We start from the raw sequence: 23,455 nt of genomic DNA on the forward strand, positions 1-23,455 counted from the left end.
CATTTACTAACTGTGTGACATTACACAAGTTACCTATCCTTTCTGCTCCTAAGTTTTCTCATCTTATAATGTAGATAATAGTAATACCTACTTCATAAAGTTGCTGTGAGGATTCAATGATATAAAACAGGAACCAAAGAACTTAGAATAATGGCAGTGCGTCTGGAAACACAGAGCCTGTAAGGGTCAGAGGCAGGATTCAAACCCAGGAAATGTAGCTCCAAGAGCTTATACCCTTATCCACCATAATATACTACCTTTCAACTTCATACACAAATTCTAAATATGTTACCTCACCTGATACTCAAAGGTCTGTGATGTGAACAAGGATAATCATCTCCATTTAAAGAAGAAAACAGAGATGTTATATATCAAGCCAGACAGGACTAGAGCTGTACTCAGATTATCTGAGATCTACTCCAAAAACTATACTGCCATCTGTGACTCTCCAAATTCCAGTACTTTAAGCTAACACAGAAGTATTGAGAGATCAGTATTTCCTATTTTAGTAGTAGTAGCAGTGTAGTAGTAGTAGTAGTAGTAGAAGCCATGCTGCAGCTTGCAGGCTCTTAGTTCCCTAACTAGGGATTGAACCCAGGCCATGGCAGTGAAAGTGCCGAGTCCTAACCACTGGGCTGCCAGGAAATTCCCCTTATTTTTAAACACATAGCAGCCAGCACAGGAGGACTAACAAAGAAAGGATAAAGCAGAAGCTGGAATTCCGTGTCTAAACAATTCATCTCTTGAAAATTCCTGCTCAGAGAGATTTTTCCCTTCACCAGTTAGGCATACCCTAGGCAAAGTAAAAACAAAGTTCCTACTAAAAAAAGCAGAAGGGAGAGAAGGTCAAGTCTGATTTCATTTGGATCATAAAGAAATCCACACAGTTCAAAGACTAAACAATTTCTAGGAAGAACAAACAGGAAAGTTCTTTCTAATTAATTGAAATGGCTTCTACTCAATCTGGACCAACCCAGCTCTTCACTGCATAGCTTTTATCCTATCACTCTCCTAAAAACAATTTCAAAGGCTCCATATCATCTATAAGCACAGTTCTCATGCTAGGAACACATTCAAGGGGTTCCTAGCAGAGGTGTGCCAGGGGACTAAAGCTACAGTATTAACTTGGCACATTTTAGAATAGCAAACACACTCAAAGCTTATTTAAAAGGATGAGAGTATGGGAGGTTGGCGGAGAGGGAATCAAGTTATGCAACCAGTAAATAACTTAAAATATTTTTGTACTGAAACAAATACATTATGTAAAAGGCAAACACTACATGAATTTTAAGATAAAACACAAGATTACCGAGAAATACCTGTTTGTAACACTAGTTTCAAGTAATTCCCTTTTCTATTCCACAGCAAATTTAGTTCCCTGTGCTGTTAGAAGTTGGAAAAACAAAGATCTAAAGAATAAAGTGTAAACAATTTAGTAAGGTATTCAAAACGTTTTTACTAACCGGCTCCAACCTTCCTTTCTAGCCGCATTTTCCACTTTTCCCTTCTCCCTCCAAACATGCTACCTACTAGATACACTAAACTCAGTGTTCCCTAAAGCAACCTACTATTTACCATCACTTCCTAAGCACTGTAACAGGCACTTTCACACCTCTGAGGCTTTTTTTAGATTAGTCCTTCTATGTTGCAAAATCTCACACATCCTTCAACATTCAGTTCTGTGAATATCTTTCCTAATTTCCAGGGCAGAATTAATTTGACCCTCAGCGCCTGGGTAATTAATCTGCACCATTAACTATTAGCTATTATGTACTGAATGACAGTTGTGTGGTACCAGGCACCAATCCAGCAACTTTATATATACTTGCAATCTTCCAGAGACAACCTTGTTTTGCACAAAGTAGGTAAACTAAGGGTCAGAAAGATTAATTTACTATGAAAGATAACAGAGCCAGCAGATAGCAGAGCAAGAATAAAAATTACAAGAGTTATCATTCATGAAACACTATGTCTCAGGTCCTGGGTCAGAGCTCTTTAGATACATGAGCTCTTTCAATTTCTACATTCTATGAATCAAGTACCATTACAATATGCATTTTAATGAGGAAACTGAGGTTTAGGTTAAATATCTTCCCCATATACACATGGCTAGCATGTTGATAAACTGGAACTCCAACTTAAAAATGAGGCCAAAGCTTATATTTTTAAGCTCTTAAGCCAATATACTACAATAATATCATAATCATAATTATTGGGCTCATTATTTGTTAACATACGCTATGTGCTATATGCAATAAACTATGCTAAGTATATTACATATATAATTTCATTTACTTCTCATTAAAATTCTGTAAGTTCTATCAGTATCCCCATTCTGTGAAGATGAAGACACTGAGCCTTTAAGGGGTTTATTAATTTGCCCAAGATGATACAGCTAATAAGTGCCAGAGCCAGGATTAGACCCCAGGCAATCTGATTCTAGAGTTAAGTCTGTGCTTTTACCACTACATAAGCTGCCCTTTATATCTGACTCCAAAGCTAGTTTTCTTTTATAATTCTGTTACACCATAGTTACTTATGACTGTATCTGTCTCCCCCACTAGCCCATGATGCTGTTCAAGTTCAAGAAACATATTAACCCTTTCTGTATATCCTTAGCAGCCAAAACACTCCCTGATATTTACCTGTTAAAAGAAAAAAAGAACGAGTTCAAATTAGAATAGTGGTAAAGATACTTGCCCAGAGTCACAGTATTTATAAGAAGTGGGGCAAAGATGCAAACCTAGGTCTACTGATTATGAAGTCCATATCTTTTCCACTATACTGTACCATACCTCAGGACAATTATTAGTTTGTCACTGACATAAATGCCGAAAAACAACTTGGTTGTTGCAGTGACTCACACATGAGGTGATATGCTATAGATTAGGGTAGAAGCAAAGAAAATGGAAAATAAATCAAAAGTGAAAAATAATTCGAAGGAAGAATTGACAAAATACAGTAAGTGACCAAATAGGAAATAGATGCTGATTTTTTTTCTGAATCCCCAGTACTTAGCACAATGCCTGGCACTGTACTAGATACATGAGTATTCTCTGAAGGACTGACCAGCATTCATACAGCATACTTTTGACATACATTAGCTCATTTAGCCCTCACAACATTTTTGTGGAGCTGGTATAATAGACACCATTTTGTATATGAGGATACTGGAGATAAGAAAGAACAGTGTACCCAAGTTCATCTAGTTAAAAATGTGGCAGAATTGGGCCTTGAACCAAAGTATTTAATTCCAAATACCATGTCCTTTTTCCTATCCCATATAGGCCGCTCAGATGAAGGAGGGAAAAGGGTAGAGGAAGGAGAAGTCGAGATTTTTTTAAAAGTGTGTGTGTGTGTGTGTGTGTGTGTGTGTGTGTGTGTGTGTGTGTAAACAGCACAGTTAAGCACACAGGATAAAATGCTAACATTTGGGGAATTGGGGTGAATGCCTACATGAGAATTCTTCATGTTATTTTTGCAACTTTTTATAAGTCTGAAATTGTCAAAATAAAAAGTTAGAAAATAAAAATTAAAAATGAAATAGTAATTAATACTCCCATGAGGGCTTCCCTGGTGGCGCAGTGGTTGAGAATCCGCCTGCCGATGCAGGGGACACAGGTTCGTGCCCTGGTCCGGGAAGATCCCACATGCCGCGGAGCGGCTGGGCCCGTGAGCCATGGCCGCTGAGCCTGCGCGTCCAGAGCCTGTGCTTCGCAACGGGAGAGGCCACAACAGTGAGGCCCGCATATCACAAAAAAAAAAAAAAAACTCCCATGAGGTCACTGACAAGACTGATAAGAAGACAAGGCAAGGAATTATTTCTTCAGAGGAATTTGTTAAGGCCATGGAGAGTCTGTCTGCTTAGGCAAGTACAGAAAAGGAACTAATAATGTCTCTGTGAGAGAATTCAGCTGAATATACAGATTAAAATATCATCCCCTACTGGTGACAGTGGAGTCATAAGAACAGATAAATTCTCAGGGGAAGTGATCAGAAGCGATAACTAAGCCCTGTAATTAACTATCACATGTACAGCAGGCAGAATGACATGGTCCCTAAACAATGGCTGGCTGAAAAAATATCCTATGGAAAACAGTAAAAACACCACCAGTCTGAAAGAACAGCACAGCACTTTATTTAATTTTTTTGGTTAACACAGTGTTTTCTACAACAGGATATAATCCTGACACTGTGAATCATTCAAATCAAGTGTACCCAGATTAGTCCTCTCAAAATACTGCTGGTCAGAGTATAAATTGGCACAATTTTTCTGGATAGAAAAGACTTAATTACAATCTTAAAAACACCCAGTCTCTGGATCCAGTACTTCATCTAAGAATTTACCCAAAAAACCTCAATAAAACAAGCAAAGGGAAATAATTAGAGATATTAACAAAGGTATTTACACAAGGGATTAATCAGTTTTTCTGACTTCCCCCAAAATAAACCCACATATAGAAATGTCTAAAAAAGAGGGGAAATGGCAAGCAGTTATGGTATATCAACTCTATAGATAATTACATAGCAATATGTACGTTTCTGAATAACTTTTTTTTTTTTTGCGGTACGCGGGCCTCTCACTGCTGTGGCCTCTCCCATTGCGGAGCACAGGCTCCGGACGCGCAGGCTCAGCGGCCATGGCTCACGGGCCCAGCCGCTCCGCAGCATGTGGGATCTTGCCAGAACGGGTCACGAACCCGTGTCCCCTGCATCAGCAGGCGGACTCTCAACCACTGTGCCACCAGGGAAGCCCCTGAATAACTTTTAAAGACAGTAAAATGCTAAGAATAAAGTTAGTCTAAGCAAAATAAAAACCGTACATGCAGCAGGATTTCACTTAAACATCTATACAGGCATAGGAAATGATATTACCTGAAAAGTTATTTCAGAAGATTATAAAGCTACCTCTAAACAGTACGTTATGATAAATCTATAGAAAAGAGCAAGGGAAAGATTTAAAATAAAACAGGATGGTTGACAGGACTTCCCTGGTGGTCCAGTAGTTAAAAAGTCCAAGCTTCCAATGCAGGGGGCGTAGGTTTGGCAAGGCCCAAAAAAAAACAACGGATAGTGAATACCTTGGATACCTTGGGGGTGGGTGGAAGTGGCATAGAAGAATGGGGCACACAAGGGAAAAAATGGTAGTGGTTATCTTCTATTTCTTAAGTTGGATGCTGGTCTTTAGATATTTGTTTACTATGTTCCATGGCTTACATAAATGTTTCATATAGTTTTCTAAATTATCAAATTATTAAAAATGAAAAAAGACAAAAGTAAAAATTTGTGGAAATGTAAATAAAGCTATATTCATGTTTCTACTTTTCAAATATTACAAGATAACCAAAAATCAGTGTCAATTGAATCAATGATAGCCATACTTTTCAATAATATATGTATTCAAACTAGTAAAAATAGACATTTTTTATTAGACTCAATAAAACTATCTTAATTTTGAATGAAAACATGTGCTTATGTATTTATATACACACATATACACACACTTTTATTTTTCCTAAATTGGCCATAATGTAACTTCTTACCACTGCTCCTATACTCTTTCCCAGTCTTACATTCTCCAGAAGTTTTACCATCTAATAATGGTGGACTGGGTTGGAAAAGGAGTCTTGGCAGGGTTTTCAGGGGAAAGGCAAGGGACCAGCTATGATGTATAAAGGGAAGTAGATAGGAAATAAAAAGGGAATTTTAAGAAGCACATCTGTGAATTCTATTCTATTTTGCAATGTTCAAAAATCTGCAAATAAAGACTTTGAGTTACTACAGAATGACTTTTGGCTGCAGGATTATGTTCCATGGATTATGACACTGCTCTGAGACTAAACTACATGGATCACAGCTTAAATAGTTATACATAAGCAATTAAATAATTTCTCCTGCTATTAAAGCTAGGTATATACACAAATATCTGCTCTTCTGCTCCTGTCTTTAGATGTCACAAAGCAGAACCTTGAAGGAACAGCAAAACAAAACAAAAGAAAAAAACAAAGAACATTGAAGAAAAGAACAACTAAGCTGAAAGGAGGTTAGGAGAGGTCTTGAAATGACACCACCTAGGGGAGACACAGAAGGCTTTCAAACGTTGAACAAAAGAAAAAAAAAAAAGTAATAATGAGAACCTTCATCATGAAACATCTGTCTAGCACTTCAATTTATAAAGCCTTTTCAAAACAATCATTATGACTCTATGAAGTAAGGAGAAAAGAGATTATTTTTGTTGAGGAAGCTGAGGTTCAGAGAAGGAATGTTACCAGTGGTAGTCATACCTCCCCTTCTTTATATATGCTGTCCCCTCTCCTTAGAGTGCCCTTCCCTACCTGTCCATCTATCAAACTCCTACTCACACTACAAGAGCCAGTATATATGTCCACTCCTCCATGAAGCTGTCCCTCATATCCCAAAACACAGATTTAATCACACTACATTTTGTATATAGTTCTATTACAATTAGCCACTGTATAACTTATTTGTTTAGATGGCCATCTCCCCCTCAAGACTATGAATTCAAGGAAAGTTAGTAGATTTCAAATGCTTTTTGTCTATGGCCCACTTAAGTGGGGCAAAAAACCTCACAGCCTACCCACCCCTCTTGGTTCCCAAGTTCCAGTGGAGAACCATATTAACAAAGAAGTTATCACTACAAGGGACTTTTATAGACATCTGCTTTAACAATAAAATGGATGTTTCCTATTTGAATAACAATACATTGTCAAAGTCTAAATTTGGAAATTTTTATGTCAAAAGATCTATTAATGAAAATTTATATCACCACACACTAGATTAATGATAAAGTTAAATCAATGATAATTAACAATTAAGATACAAAACTAGTAACAATAAAAAAAACTACTATCAACTCAAGACAACATTGCTGAGGCACTGATTACAAAGCTCTCTTCCAAGAAATTACTGGAATTCCAACAAGCTACATTTGTATTGTACATATTTAGTAGGAGCTTTGCAACACTTCACAAAGTATCAGAAAGACTTCTTCATAAGGAGTCTCTGAGGAATCACACACTGATACACATTAGCTCTTCCTAAACTTCTTCTCATGGCTTTCTTTTAATCTTTCTAAATTTTAAATTTTCTTTCTTATACTCTCCTTCCTTGAAGTATTTAGTCATCTATGCAATACTCAGCTAGAGGCATACTCAGTCACTTCCCTGTGACTTAGTTATATAATTTGTTGGTTGCTTTGTTTTTTACATATTTAAAAGCTTCATTCTGTGACTATATTGCCAGGGTCATGACAAAGAAGCATTTCAGCATTCTGAGCAGTGGGCTACTTATTTCTAGCAAGTGGGGAGGTGGGGGACACTGAGAATTGACTACATATTGCAATTGTAGTCTACTGTTCGAGGAGACTGGGGCTTCCACTGTTGCTGGTATGATAAAAAATGAAATATATCCTCATGGATCAGGCATCTTTTATATTTGGGAACTAAAGTCCTCAAAAATGTATCCAATAAATTAATAGTTGAATGAATTAGTAAGTTACTAGATGGTAACTTATCTCAAAATTCATTTTATTTCTCCTCATGAAACTACTTCAGGAAATATGTGACACAAAAAATATTAAGATTGCCTTAATTTCTCAAGACAGACCTGTGGACTTCAAAATTGCTGAATAATGAGGTCTCTCTTTTGCTTAATTAAAAGGAAAAATACACTTTACAGATGATGCCAGTAACAGTAGCTTACAGTGAATAAAGCAAATTCATATCCTTTATTTCATTTGATAACTTTATGAAGTAAAAAAGGAACTTTATGAAGCAAAAGGAAGTAAAAGGAAATATATTACAAATTTCATTTTACAGTTAAGGAAGCTGAGGCACAAAAATGAAGTGATGCTTCCAGAGGCATTGTGCTTAGCAGGAAAAATACTGGACCGAGATTTGAATTCAGTGCTGTTATACTGCAAATTACCTAGCTCTTCTGATCCTCAGTCCTGTCCTTTGTAGAATGGGGATAATATTAGAACTTATCTCATGATGCTACTGTCAGGATGAAGGGCAAAGATGTGTTTAAAGCCCCCAGCACAATGCCTAACAGAGTAATTACTCAGTAAATGTTCCCTTCTCACTTAATAGTCATGATCTTGCACAAGTTATATAAATTCAAGTTTCAGACAAACAGGGCAGAAGGTTCACGACTGTAAATTCTCAAGAGAGAATTTTCCCATCCAGAGACCATGTCAAGATAAATAAGTTCCTTTGTTTCCCTACACCATCAGGCAGATGTTTTTTAGTCTACATTTTCACCAACAGTGTGGGCATTTTGTTAGGTGTTAGGGTCCTGGCTTTATGTCGTTGTCTCAGTTCCGACTCATATGACAGGCTCAAAACTCTCATCTCCTACCTGAAAGGCTCCTAGGACTGACAGATCCTCCAATAGAAGGTAATGGCTCTGACAGTGCTCCTTTTTTTTGTAACCCTGGATGATTTTTTTCCTGACGATTGGACCAGAAACCAGGTGACTACAAAGATTACAAACTTGACAATTTCCGCACTAGAAATAAATTTTTTTACTGACATCTCTCTGAAGGACTACGTAACACTGCAGTGAAAAGCATGGGTTTGGGAGTCAGACTGCCTGGATTAAAATGCCAGCTCTACCACTTACAAAATAATATAACTTTAGACATAAATACTTAATCTCCCCATACCTGTTTCCTGATCTGTAGAATACAGACAATAATAGTACCTACATCACAGGATTGTTGTCAGAATTAAATAAATTTTAGGTAAAAGACACTTAGAACAGTGACTGGCATATATTAAATGCTCATTAGCTACTACTATACAATATAAACTCCATAGAACAAACACTATGTTTTGTTCACTGCTGTATTCCCAGAGCCAACAATAATGCCTACTACACAGTAGGCACTAAATGTCTGTTGAATGAATAAATGAACAGTCAAGCACAAATTTATTATTAGGTGTATTTAAAATACTTATTTGCTCCTAGAGAAAGAGACTATATGTCTAGAGAGAAACATTAAGTCCCAAGTCTAGCCTTGAAATTAAACAATGGGATTGAATAGCAGACAAATGTTATTTGAGTTCATTTTGATATAAGAAACCAGATATTGGAACAATCTTTGATTCCTCATTTTAGTAGTATTACATGGGAAATCTCTTTTTAGTTTATGGGGGTTTTTTTTTCCCCTTGTATTTTTTACTACTGATTCAACCAAGTTAGACTTCCAGGAATAAACATCTAATGTAACCTTAGATTTGATTTAATCCCTTTACCTTCTCTTTCCCCAAATACAATCATTTTACGAATGAGGGAGAAGGTCAAGAAGGTAGTACCAAAGGCACAGATATATTGTGCTCAAGGGTACAGATCTTTTGAATTATTTGGCATGGACTGAGGGGAATTATTTTTCTTTTTTTAAAAAACCACCAACTAGGGAATTCCTTGGCAGTCCAGTGGTTAGGACTCTGCACTTCCACTGCAGGGGGCATGGGTTCGATCCCTAGTCAGGGAAACAAGATTCCACATGCCATGTAGCACAGCCAGAAAAAACAACAACAACCAAAGAAAACCCACCAACTACTCTTCAGAGATCCCTAGACACCAAATAAAAATGCAGGTAAGGCAAGCTTCTTGCATGTGTCACTTCAAGGCTTGGGCAGTGTGGCAAATGGCTGTGTGTTAAAGGGCAGGAGCTAGATATCTATCTAAAAAAGATCAAGGCCTGCAAAGGTAAATAAATCCCCTTTCCTTCCATCTTAGCTCATGTAATAAAGCTATTCTAAGAAACAAAACAAAAATTCAGGTCAGTAATCACTGAGCAGATGAGGAGATCATAGGAATCAACAACTCAAAGATATACTTTAGCATCATTTTCCTCTAAACTGCTAGCATTAGTTTTGAAATATAATATGGTAAACAGAGAAGCTTGGTTAATAATGGAAAGAGCACTGGGCTTGCAGTCAGTCCTAGCTCTGCTACTTAGTAGCTGTGTGTCCTTAGGCAAATAAATTAACTTCTCAGTTTTCTTATCTGTAAAACCAATGCTAGACCTCTATCTCGACTACCTCACAAAATGGCAGTGAGGAATAAATGGGATGTGTATGAACGAGTATTTAAAATACTAAAGTACCATGCAAATATTAACATAATTGAATAAAGGGTTTCTGGTGTGAAAAACTGGGTAATATATTAATGGAGTTTACACAAAATTAAAACCTATAAAAGCAGCTTGGGACTTCCTTGGTGGTGCAGTGGTTAAGAATCCGCCTGCCAATGCAGGGGACACGGGTTCGAGCCCTGGGCCGGGAAGATCCCACATGCCCCAGAGCAACTAAGCCCGTGTGCCACAACTACTGAGCCTGCACTCTAGAGCCCACGAGCCACAACTACTGAGCCCGTGTGCCACAACTACCGAAGCCCGTGCACCTAGAGCCTGTGCTCCACAGCAAGAGAAGCCACTGCAATGAAAAGCCCAAGAACCGCAACGAAGAGTAGCCCCTGCTCACCACAACTAGAGAAAGCCCGCGCACGGCAACAGACCCAACGCAACAAACACCCAATGCAGCCAAAAATAAAACAAATAAATTTATAAAGAAGAAAGGAAAAAAAAAGTGGCATGCCCTGATTCCATAGTACTATAGGTAACAGAATATATCTACTTTACTAAAATATTTACCTTTAACATGCTAGAATCTTACTACATTTTTTTAAGAGGTGGAAGGGATCACAGAGAGGATTTAATACAACATTTTCACTTTAGAGATTTAAAAATGGAGGCACAGAGAGGTAAAACGATTTGCCATAAGTTAAAAGGCCTATGAAAAGAATATAACTGATATTATGTAACTAAAAACATTGAAACTTTTTTTAAATGCCCTTAGAAAAGGAGAATATGACATTGAACAGACATTAAGCTGTTTCTGAGAGCTAAGAAAAGTGTTTATACGAGGGAGAACTGGAGATAGGAAAAAAAAAAAAAAGATCTTTATACAGAGCTAACAAAATGTTTAAATAATTAACCACCCCTCTACATTTACCAGTCACTGATTCTTTACTATCTGTATTTAAATACTCTGTTCTCCGGAAGAATACATCCACAAATTATAGACAAATAATTTGCAAATTTTTATACAAAGGGATATTGCTTTGCAGTTCATCTTGAAATCACTTGGCTTCTTCCCCAACTCTTTCTGATGAAGTCTTCTGGACAGAAATGTTTATCCTAGGTCAAAAGTATCACTTAATGCTAGTAAGAGAAACTGTCTGATCCAAAATTTGTTACCCATCAAAACTCTTTTTCCCCCTCAGGAACCTATACAGAGTGTTCACCTTTTTCATGACTCACATCTCAGTTAACACTACCTTATGCACTTCTCTACAAAATACACACATTCTTTCACTGAACAAATATTTATTTACTCACTGTGTTTCATGCATTATGCCAAGTGCTTAAGATATGAAGTTGAAAAAATACAACTCTGTTCTTACCCTCAGAGAGCTCATAATCTGGAGAGAGAGCCAGCCTCCTTAACAACAATACCACCATCACCAGGTAACTACTGTAACCAAAGCACATACAATGTACAGGGGAGGCAAACAAGACAGGAGGAACCCAAGGCTGCCTGAGGGTAAATGAAGGCTTCACAAGGAGGTAGGGTTTAAGGAGACACCTGAAGGTTAAATAATCAAGAAGGGCACAGCATTCTAGGCTAAAGGAACAGTGTAAGCAAAACTAGAGGCACGATAAACAGCATGTGCGCTCAGTATTACTGAGAAGGAAATGCAATGACTTTTTCTCATAAAGTGATTAGCTCATTAAAGAATTAGATCTTAAGAATCCTAGTATACTATGGAAAACTATTTGCTGAGCCCCCACTATGTGCTAGATGCTGCCAAGTACACAGGATACAGATCTCTGTAGACCCATTGCTGGCCATATGTACAGCTGCCACCTGAGTTGTGCAGTACAATCTGTGTGGCTGCAGCAGCGCTATAAGACCACTATAAACTAGCGGGGCCTAAACTGTACGTTCCTTAAGCGTAGTGAAGAGTCCACAAATTTACATGCATACCAAGTATGCTCTGTCTACAATAATATCTTGAAATGTACACTTTCAGTGCACAGTAGATGCTGTTAGAATTAAGAGTGCAGTATCAGTTTAAAATAATACTTAATTTCTACCCGCCTTTTGGTTTTTTCCCCAACTGATGTATTCTAAAAGCATATTCCTGGGCTTCCCTGGTAGCGCAGTGGTTGAGAATCCGCCTGCCGATGCTGGGGACACGGGTTCGTGCCCCGGTCCGGGAAGATCCCATATGCCACAGAACGGCTGGGCCCATGAGCCATGGCCGCTGAGCCTGCACGTCCAGAGCCTGTGCTCCGCAACGGGAGAGGCCACAACAGGGAGAGGCCCGCGAACCGCCAAAAAAAAAAAGGTATCTAAATGCTAAACACAGAATGCCACCAACATCTGATACTCTCCAAATGCTTTGAAGAAAGACGATTTGGCAATATGGATCAAGAACCATAAAATTATATACACCCTTTGACATATTCAATGAATATGAATTACTTTTATAATGGAAACAATGGTACAAATATTTTAAATGCCTGAATTCAGTTTAGATTCCTACAGTCTCATAGAGTACAGGGAAGGTGTTTGAAATAGCACAGACTTAGGGGTTGGACAAACCTGTGCTTGAATCCTGTTCTGTCACTTATTAGGTATATGACTATAGGAAAGTTACCTGATTTCTCAAAGCCTCAGTTTTCTTAACTGTGCAATGAGAAAGCATCATCAACCTCATGGAACTGCAAAGATTTATTAGTACATCATCTGATACATTGTGTGCTCACTAAATCTTTTAGATCATGCTCTCTAAATAAATGTCCCAGCATTCAAGAATTTTGTTTTGGGCTTCCCTGGCGGCACAGTGCTTAAGAATCTGCCTGCCAACGCAGGGGACACGGGTTCGATCCCTGGACCGGGAAGATCCCACAAACCGTGGAGCAACTAAGCCCATGTGCCACAACTACTAAGCTTGCGCTATGGAGCCCACATGCCACAACTACTGAAGCCCGTGTGCCTAGAGCCTGTGCTCCGCAACAAGAGAAGTCACCACAGTGAGAAGCCCGCACACCGCAACAAAGAGTAGCCCCCGCTCACCGCAACTAGAGACAGCCTGTGCACAGCAACGAAGACCTAACACAGCCAAAAATTTTTTAAAAAACGAAAAAAAGTTCTTTAAAAAGAAAAAGAATTTTGTTTTAACATTATTTTCCCATTTTAATTATTAACATTAAAAATGTCTTTTATTCTATTGCAGATAATGACTATTTCTGCTACTTATTGGTTTTATATATATATATATATATATATTTTTTTTTTTTGCGGTATGCGGGCCTCTCACTGCTGTGGCCTCTCCCGTCGCGGAGCACAGGCTCCGGACACGCAGGCCTAGCGGCCATGGCTCACGGGCTTAGTCGCTCCGCGGCATGTGGGATCTTCCCGGACCGGGACACGAACCCGTGTCTCCTGCATCGGCAGGCGGATTCTCAACCACTGCGCCACCAGGGAAGCCCAGGTTATATATTTTTAAGGGTTAGCTTTAGAAGCTATGCAAAAAGTAGTGTTCTAGCCAGCATTTCCTAATTCATGGATGATTCAATCATTAAATTCAACATTGATATCTATTTCATTCTGTATATTTAAAAATATTTTTAATTGAAGTATAGTTGATTTACAATGTTGTACCAATCTCTGCTGTACAGCAAAGTAACTCAGTTATACACATGTAAACATCAATTTGTATATTTTTGACCATCTAATAAAATAATTATTTAAATTTTTCTCCTGTAAAAACAGAATAGTTGAGAGTATCCAAAAATTTATCCACTGAACATGTGTGAATTAGTGGAAATGAGAAAAGTGGCTCATCATATTATAGTCACTCAGTTGTTATAACTTCATCTGAACACAGAACAACACAGTACTTTTAAATTATTTTTATTCTTAGAATGAACTGTTGGTTAAAGACAGGAAACACAAGCTGCACTGATGATGAAATAAGAGTATATGAGTGCATTTATCTTATCAGGATTCTTAAATGGTACATCAAGATATCTCAGTATTTTTTTAAGTATTAAAAAAAAGAAATGTGATGATAGTTTTATCCAATTTGGATTTTCAATATTAAACTATCCATACCTCCAATGTTTTATTTGTGGAGACAAGCTTGCAAGCAACAGCCTAGAACCATTCTTTTTATTTTTTCACTTAGGAACAAAACAGAAAAATTATAAAAACCTACTGATTTTTATTGATCCACCTCCTAGAGTAATGAAAATAAAAATAAAAGTATACAAATGGGACCTAATTAAACTTAAAAGCTTTTACATAGCAAAGGAAACCATAAACAAAAAAAGACAACCCACAGAATGGGAGAAAATATTTGCAAATGAAGCAACTGACAAGGGATTAATCTCCAAAATATACAAATAGCTCATGAAGCTCAATATCAAAAAAACAAACAACCCAATCAAAAAATGGGCCGAAGATCTAAATAGACATTTCTCCAAACAAGACATATAGACAACCAAAAAGCACATGAAAAGATGCTCAACATGTCTAATTTTTAAAGAAATGCAAATCAAAACTACAATGAGGTATCACCTCACACCAGTCAGAATGACCATCATCAAAAAATCTACAAACAATAAATGCTGGAGAGGGTGTGGAGAAAACGGAACCCTCCTACACTTTTGGTGGGAATGTAAATTGGGGCAGCCACTATGGAGAACACTATGGAGGTTCCTTAAAAAACTAAAAATAGGGCTTCCCTGGTGGCGCAGTGGTTGAGAATCCGCCTGCCGATGCAGGAGACAGGGGTTTGTGCCCTGGTCCGGGAAGATCCCACATGCCGCGGAGCAACTAAGTCCGTGAGCCATGGCCGCTGAGCCTGTGCGTCCGGAGCCTGTGCGTCCGGAGCCTGTGCGTCCGGAGCCTGTGCTCCGCAACGGGAGAGGCCACAACAGTGAGAGGCCCGCATACCGAAAAAAAAAAAAAAAAAAAAAAACTAAAAATAGAGTTGTCATATGATCCAGCAATCCCATTCCCCATATATCCAGAGAAAACCATAATTCAAAAAGATACATGTACCCCAATGTTCATTGCAGCACTATTTACAATAGCCAGAACATAGAAGCAACCTAAATGTCCACTGATGAAGGAATGGATAAAGAAGATGTGGTACATATATAAAATGCAATTACTTAGCCGTAAAAAAGAATGAAATAATGCCATCTGCAGCAACATGGATGGACTTAGAGATTGTCATACTAAGTGAAGTAAGTCAGACAGAGAAAGACAAATATCGTATAACATCACTTGTAAGTAGAATCTTAAAAAACGGTACAAATGAACTTATTTTAAAAAGAGAAATAGAGTCACAGATGTAGAAAACAAACTTATGGTTACCAAGGGGGAAGCAGGGTAGGGGGTTGGGAGATTGGGATTGACATATACATACTACTATATATAAAACAGATAACTAATAAGGACCTACTGTATAGCACAGGGAACTCTACTCAATACTCTGTAATGACCTATATGGGAAAATAATTTTAAAAAGAGTGGATATATGTATGTATAACTGATTCACTTTGTTGTACACCAGAAACTAACCCAACATTGTAAATCAACTATAGTCCAATAAAAATTAATTTTTAAAAAACCCACTGGGGCTTCCCTAGTGGCGCAGTGGTTGAGAATCCGCCTGCCGATGCAGGGGACACGGGTTCGTCCGGTCCGGGAAGATCGCACGTGCCTGGGCCCGTGAGCCATGGCCGCTGAGCCTGCGCGTCCGGAGCCTGTGCTCCGCGACGGGAGAGGCCACAGCAGTGAGAAGCCCGCACCGCAAAAAAAAAAAAAAAGCAAACACTGATTTTTAAAGTACAAAAAAAGCAAGAATTCCTAATTTAAGGTTAAAAAGTCAGTTCTTATCTATTTTGATGCCATAAGCATAATTAATTTCAATCTACACTGTAATATTCATTTAAAAATATGCTTTATCGCATGTTAATGTGTCATTTGTTGAACAGTAATGGCTGAAATTTGTTTTAAGGTATTTTGTTCAGTATATTATTAAATAACCTGTATATATAATTCAAAAATAAAATACATATATTAAATATATATATTAAAATTACTCCTTTCTCATATCACACAAAAACTATTTTAAAAAATTAAATAAGGTTGGAAAGTGCTAATTCTCCCTCTATATGACCTAACACATGACCTTTGGGAGACTTACTGTTTGTAAATTAAGGACTTTGGTATGGTAAATTTACCTTGTTTTCATATTCTCATAAACCCCTAAAGGCAGCATATATGAAAACCGAGGCCCAGAGAGGAAAATTGCAAAGCTGTTAGTGATTCTATAACTCCTTAGTAATGCCTCTGTGGAAAATTCACTTAGCCAAAAAGTGGTGTGCCAGATCTTCCTATTTCATTTCCCTTCCTGCAATTTAAATCACCACCACCACCACCACAAGATTAGAGTGAAAGTTCACACACTTCCTTTTCACCCAGACTAGTGCAACAGCTCTTGCCATTCCAAATCATGTTTCATATTGATTTGGAGTGATCATCCTCAAAATCTCTTATGATAATTCCTTCACATCTTTCAAGGTACCCAAGGTTTTTACAATGAGGCCCAAACTCCTGAGCCTATGATTCAAGGTCCTCCATAATTTGACCCTAGGCTCACCTAGTCTTGCATCCTATCACACCCTTAAGGCTAGAATCGTACATTTCCCTGCATACATCCTTCAGCTTCAGCTTCTATGCTCAAGCATAGAAGCTTCTTTGCCAAGAATGGCTTTCCTTTCCAAATTCTTACCCGATAAAACCCACAAGTTAAAACTCCAATTCAAATGTCCCTTCTCAACAAAGCCTCCCTGACTTTTTCTTATCATCCCCAAAGTCATCCATCCATTCAACAAATATTTATTAAGCACTTATTATGCACCAGACACTATGTAGGTGTTAAAGATACAATATGAGCCAAACAAACACGGTCTCTACCTTCAAAGAGCTAATACCTCATTGGGTTGCTATGAGGATTAAATGAGATAAAATATGTAAAGCACTTAAAACAGGGCCTATACAGAGTCATGTTCAATAAATATTAGCTATTAGTGTTGCTGCCTAACCATACTATTTAAAATAGTTGCCATACACAAATAGATGTCACTTTATAACTTACCCCGATTCGTTTCTTCTTAGCATTTATAACTATTATCATTATACATTTGTTTACTATCTTCCTTACCCCAAGGGACTATGTCTTTTTTTTTAAACCACTGTAACCACAATGCCTAGAACATTACCTGGCCCTCAGAAGCTAGTCAAAAGCTACTTCTGTATCATTGACTTTTATGGTCTGGGGGTAGAGACAGACACTAACCAAAAAGTCATAGAAAGAAATACAAAATTACAATTGATGTGTACTCTATGAAAGAGAGTTACATAATGGAGGTGTGTGACTTAAGGTTGTTTGGGAGTTTTTTCTGATGAGTAGGCAGGGCAGTTGGGGTTTCCCTGACTTCCTTGAGCTGAGAACTCCAGGATACGCAGGGTTAACAGGCAAAAGAGAGTACTATCACAGGTCATTCACATGTGCTATTTGTTCCATCTGGTTTTCCACAACAAAACTCCTGTAATTTAATCCTTTAGGTTTCTTCCTGAAAGTAGGATCCTTTGGGAAGCCATCCCTAACTATTCAAAACACAACATAACAATGATAATTTTGAAAAATATAAAATACAAAGCTTTATAATAATGTTTGGTTCTATTTACTGAGTGCCTACTACACCTGTTACATAAGGAAATTTTTTAAACTAGCCTCTACGAATAATTCCTAGCTCATAATAAGCTAATATTTTGCCTTCTCTTCACCTCTCCCATACATATACTTTTACACTGTGTGCATGTGTTTTAACAAGTAAGGAAAAATCCAGTTAGTTGGAGACAAAGTCTAAACCATAACCATTGTCTAATGTCTTTCTAGTTTCATTTCCTACTACACATCCTCATTCCTGCATTCTTCATGTCACATAAAGATTATCCTGCTGGGCTTCCCTGGTGGCGCAGTGGTTGAGAGACCGCCTGCCGATGCAGGGGACGCTGGTTCGAGCCCCGGTCCGGGAAGATCCCACATGCCGCGGAGCGGCTGGGCCCTGAACCATGGCCGCTGGGCCTGCGTGTCCGGAGCCTGTGCCCCGCAACGGGAGAGGCCACAACAGTGAGAGGCCCACGTACCGCAAAAAAAAAAAAAAAAAAAAGATAATCCTGCTACCTACAATACATCCTAATTACTTTCTACTCACATTCACCACAAAGCATTCTTCCCCTACCCCAAATGATCTATATAAATCCTATTCACCTTTCAGGCCCAGCTCAAACGGCACTTTTGGATCCTAAATACCCAAAAAGGAGTTCATAACTCCCTCTGTACTCATACATTCATTCTCAGTGGGAAGGCTAACACTTCCAAAAATCTAGCCATTTGGTGTATTTGATGGGACAGCTCTTTATTCTGAAAAGAAGATCATCACATCTTACTAAATTTCCTTTTTGCACCAAAAATAAGATTCTCAAACTCACTCTTTTCTGTGTAGTCCACTAGTTGCCTCAAATTTCAGTTCAAGATTATATTTGTCAGATAGGAAAATGAGACCATAAAGTGAAATCATTCAAGCACCTACTTGGCCTGGGCACTGGTAATAACAGGAGTTAAGTAAGGCATCGTCACTGCCTAGAATTCATATTTCAGGGGAAGAAACAGGTTAACATACAATGACAGTGTGATGAGTTGTGAATGTGAAGGGTTGTTGTGGAGGCAGACACTGGAGAATGACAACCTAAAAATGCAGAGTCAGTGAGTTAGGGAAAGTTCACCGATTAAATAACTTTATAATAAACCACTTTCCAAAAAAGCAGATGGGGAAAAAACAGAAATTAACTAACCTCCTAGGGGAACATAATTACCAGGACTTCGTTTTGACTAGAATGTCTTATTCCTCCCAGAGACCAAAATTTAGATTGCTGCATATAATGGAGCAATGGGTTCATTAAATGAACTGCAAACCATGTGTAACCCAACTCAATGAAAAACCCACTGAAGCTTGAAACAGGAAGGAGAGAGAAAATTTGCAAATGTAAGGCTCTCCCAACTAAAAGCAGAGAGGGCAAAACAAATGAAGATAATACAAGGTATTAAAGAGACTGTCACATTCTGACTGCCAAGCTGATTTTCGGTCTCCAGATGCTCTGGTCTCTGCCTCCAAACAAAAACCATTTGTTCTGAGTAATAGTAAAGCCTGTAAATAAATATTTTTAAATTTTCCAAACTGTACCTCCACATTAAAAGATACTCAAAAAAAACATTCATTTTAAAACGTTTTAAGTTATTTCTGTCAAAAGGCCAAATTTCTCATAAGGCCATAGTATGCATGCCGGCCCTCACCCCATGCCTCACTCCATCATTCCAAAACACACTATCACTCAGGTTTTGCACTGACATTAGGTAATAAGGCTTGCAGGCTCTCTCCAACACCTCCAATCTCCCTCTTCCCTCTACAAAAAAGAAAAGGAAGAAGAAAGCTTGCGACCCCCTATCTGCCCGCCCTACAGCTCCTGGGAAGCAATCGTCCTCAAATTGTTCCTGCTTATACCCTTGAATCCCTTAGAAGGAAATGGGGACAGCTGTGAGAGCGGGGAAGAGAGGACGTCCGATAAGGGGGAGAGGAAATGTGGATGGTGGAGGACGAAAAGGAGAAAGGATACAGAGAGGAGAGGACAGTGTTAATAAAATGGTGAAAGGGGGTAAGAAGCGAGAGCAAGGAGCAGGAGCAAAAAAGAGAGAGGAAAAGGAAGGACGGCGTAGACTTCCCAAAAGAGAGAACAAGGCAAAATGGTAGAGGAGAAAAGGAAGGTCGGGTTAAAGGACGAGGAGGAATAGGCAAAGGGGAACGCGAAAGAAGCTGTCACTGGGGGTGATTTAAAAAAAGGGTGTCACCCAGTGGAGAGAGATTAAGTGGGGGAGGGCTGTCACCCCAGTAGGTGGCCGGGGACCAAGGGGAAGAAGGAGTCGGTCACCGAGGGGGAGGTAAAAAGGTGGGGAGGTAAAGGCAGGAGCAGACGGGGAATCAGAGCTGGGGAGGGCAGGGCCGCGGGGGCCAGGGTGGCTGGCGGCTGCGGCTCAGGCAGGCCTCGCTCTCTCACCATGGCTGCGCCGGCCTGGTCCTCGAGCATGCAGCCTCTGTCCTGGACTCCGCGGCGGGCCGGGCCTAAGCCCGCCCCCAGGCTGAACCTGCGCGGGGGCTCCAGGAGGCTCCGACGAACGGCGGCTCCGGGCTTGGCCCAGGCCTCGGCCTCCCTGCCTCACAAGCTGGAAGAGCTGGAGCCGCAGCCGCAGCCCGACATGGAGCGCAGACTCCGCCCCCGAGGCCCCGCCCCCGCCCGCCAGCCGGAGCTTGGCCCCGCCTCCTCTCTCTCATTGCGCAGACTCGGCGGAAGAGTCCCAACAATAACCGCCCCCACCTGCCCCGCCCCCGATTTCTGGCTTCTCCCCTTCCCAGGCCCTTAAAGGAGCCACACTTACTCAAATAACTAGAGCTTATAAATAAGAGCTTTAAGTATACAACGTAACAGGAGATTAGAGCTGTCACTCCTTTCGGTCACCTATAGACCCCCGTGCTCTGTCTGGTTCATTGTCATTCATTCTTATTGTCATAATTCTTGGTGATTTCAGTTGTTTTAGATGATTCCTACAATGCCCTAACTTCTCAGGTTCCTCTCCTCTAGGGATAACCCTTGCCTCAGCCTCTCATTTCCTTGCTCATACTTTAGGTCTTCGCATTTCCAGTAACTGTAACTCCTCTATAATCTCAGTTTTAATCACCCAACTCTCCCACCTCAACCTCCTTCCTTTCTAGCTCACTTCCTCTAATACCCAACTCCAAAAATTTTTCAGCTCCACCAAGACTCAGAATCCTACTACCTTTTCACTATTCTTCATACTATCCTATGTCCTCATTTCCTTTCATGAACAGCTTAGCTTCTATGTCCATTATGAAATCAGTCCTAGGTATTCACCTTCATTTCTCCAGTCCTTCTTTCCTTTCCCTGTACTCACCTGAGGAAACTGTAATCCTGTAGCAAAAGGGGGTAGAGTGGAGAAAAATGCAAAATCATACTGACTGGCCTCCACCTACATTTGATATCATTATCATCAAATAAGCCCTTAATGCTTGGCTATCCTACTACATTTCTCCAGTTTCATCACTCCCCTACCCCACTAGATAACTATTTTATATCTCTATCTTCAAATTTCCAATACTTCTTTTTTTTAAATAAATTTATTTATTTTTGGTTGTGTTGGGTCTTGGTTGCAGTGTACGGGCTTCTTCTCACTGTGGTGGCTTCTCTTGTCGCAGAGCACGGGCTGTAGGCACGCAGGCTTCAGTAGCTGTGACACGTGGGCTCAGTAGTTGTGGGCTCTAGAGCACAGGCTCAGTAGTTGTGGCACACGGGCTTAGTTGCTCCGTGGCATGTGGGATCTTCCCGGACCAGGGCTGGAACCCGTGTCCCCTGTATTGGCAGGCAGATTCTTAACCACTGCACCACCAGGGAAGCCCCCAATACTTCTCACTTACCTGATGATTTCACTTCCAATTTACTGTGAAATGAAGCAAACAAAAGAGAACATCTATAAGTTCCCACCACCGCTACCACCACTACGACTTGCAACCTACCTATAACTCTGCTCTGCTTGTAACTCTGCTCCTATACTCTGCCTTCCTTTCCTTACTACAAACGAACTATTTGCCTTTTAGCTAAGGTCAAACCCTCCTCAATTCTTCTCAAACTATGTACAAAAGGACTTGTTTTCTCCCCGCAATTAGCCATAAACATATTTTTGTAAAATGCAATAAAAATTACTAGAAAATTAAATTTAAAAACAGACATACAAAATGCAAGCCCAAGTATAGATATATAGTTTTTTTACCCTCCTAACCATTCTTAAGTGTACAGTTCAGTGGCATTAACTACATTCACATTGTTGTGCTACCATAGCCACCATCCAACTCCAGAGCTCTTGCCATCCTGCGAAACTGAAACTCTGTATCCATTAAACAATAACTCCTCATTCCCTCCTCCCACCAGCTCCTGACAACAACAATTCTATAATACTTTCTGTCTCTATGAATTTGACTACTCCAGTCAGATTTTTTGTTTTTTATTAGATCCAATAGACATAAAATTTTTCTGTCAAATTGCTATAAAACTTTCTAAATATTTACTCTTGATTTCTGCCACAAACTGGTGACAAACTTTTGTGGACCATCACTAGTATACAGGTCACACTTTGAGTAGCACAGTGCTAGGTTCCCACCGTTTCACATTCTCAAAGACATCTATCCAGCAATTCTCCTCTCTTCTACATCATGATTTTTCTGTTTTTCTTTCCCATTGGCATACCAAAACGAATGTATTTCTTCCATCTTAAAACAAAACAAAACCTCTCTTGACTGACCCTCCAGCTCCCATTTCTCTGCTCTTTTTTACAGCAAAATGTCTCACAAAGGTGGTCTGTACTGTACTTGATGTCTTCACTTCCTTTTTCCCATTTCCTGTGGAACCCTGTCCAGTTGAGCTTTCCTCTCACCACTGCACTGAAATGCTCTTGTCAAGGTCAGCAGTGATGTCCATTTACTCACAACGATCAGTCATCAGTGTTACTTGACCTACCGAGAGCACTAGACACAGCTTATCAATTCCTCCTCCTTGCCTACTATGACACTCCACTGCCTTGGTTCTTCTTCTGTCTTACTGGCTGCTCTTGGTCTCCCCATATTTCTCTGACCTATAAATACTGCAGTGCCAGGAATTCCCTGGTGGTCTGGTGGTTGAGACTCTGTGCTTCCACTGCAGGGGCCATGAGTCAGGGGAACTAAGATCTCTCAGAGCAGCCAGAAAAAGAAAACACTAAATACTGCAGTGCCCCAGGGCTCAATATTTTGACCTCTTACCTTTTCCATTTATACTCACTCCTTAATGATTTTATCCTATCACATTACTTTAAATACGATTTATGTAATGATAATTCCCCAAATTACACCTCTATTTCAGACCTCTCTTCTGAATTTCAGACTTATGTATCCAACTGCCAACTTGTAAACATCCCCCTTTGTATGTCTAATAGATGTTTATTATTCCTAGTAGCCATTCAATAGAGTTCCCCTCAAGTCTACTGGCCATGAATAAACCAGCAAATAGCAAAGGGAATAAGACCACTAATATTAGCTTAGACCAATAATGATTTACTGTCTGTGTCTGAACTGAGAATCACCTCCCCTGAGGACCTGGTGGTAGTGGAGGAAAAT

General features: G+C 39.5%; 1 protein-coding gene across 1 annotated transcript in view; it reads right to left on the reverse strand.

Annotated features, from left to right (window-relative positions):
* The window catches only part of ZYG11B (zyg-11 family member B, cell cycle regulator), a 76,613-nt gene extending 56,081 nt beyond the window's left edge, over nt 1–20,532 (reverse strand). Inside the window, exon 1 of the mRNA XM_059038057.2 lies at nt 20,292–20,532. Within this exon, the coding sequence (XP_058894040.1) occupies nt 20,292–20,321 (30 nt within the window). The 5' untranslated portion in view covers nt 20,322–20,532. The remainder of the gene's footprint in view (nt 1–20,291) is intronic.
* Nucleotides 20,533–23,455: the final 2,923 nt, after the last annotated feature.

This window comes from Kogia breviceps, chromosome 1, assembly GCF_026419965.1.
Source record: "Kogia breviceps isolate mKogBre1 chromosome 1, mKogBre1 haplotype 1, whole genome shotgun sequence".
NCBI lineage: Eukaryota > Metazoa > Chordata > Mammalia > Artiodactyla > Physeteridae > Kogia > Kogia breviceps.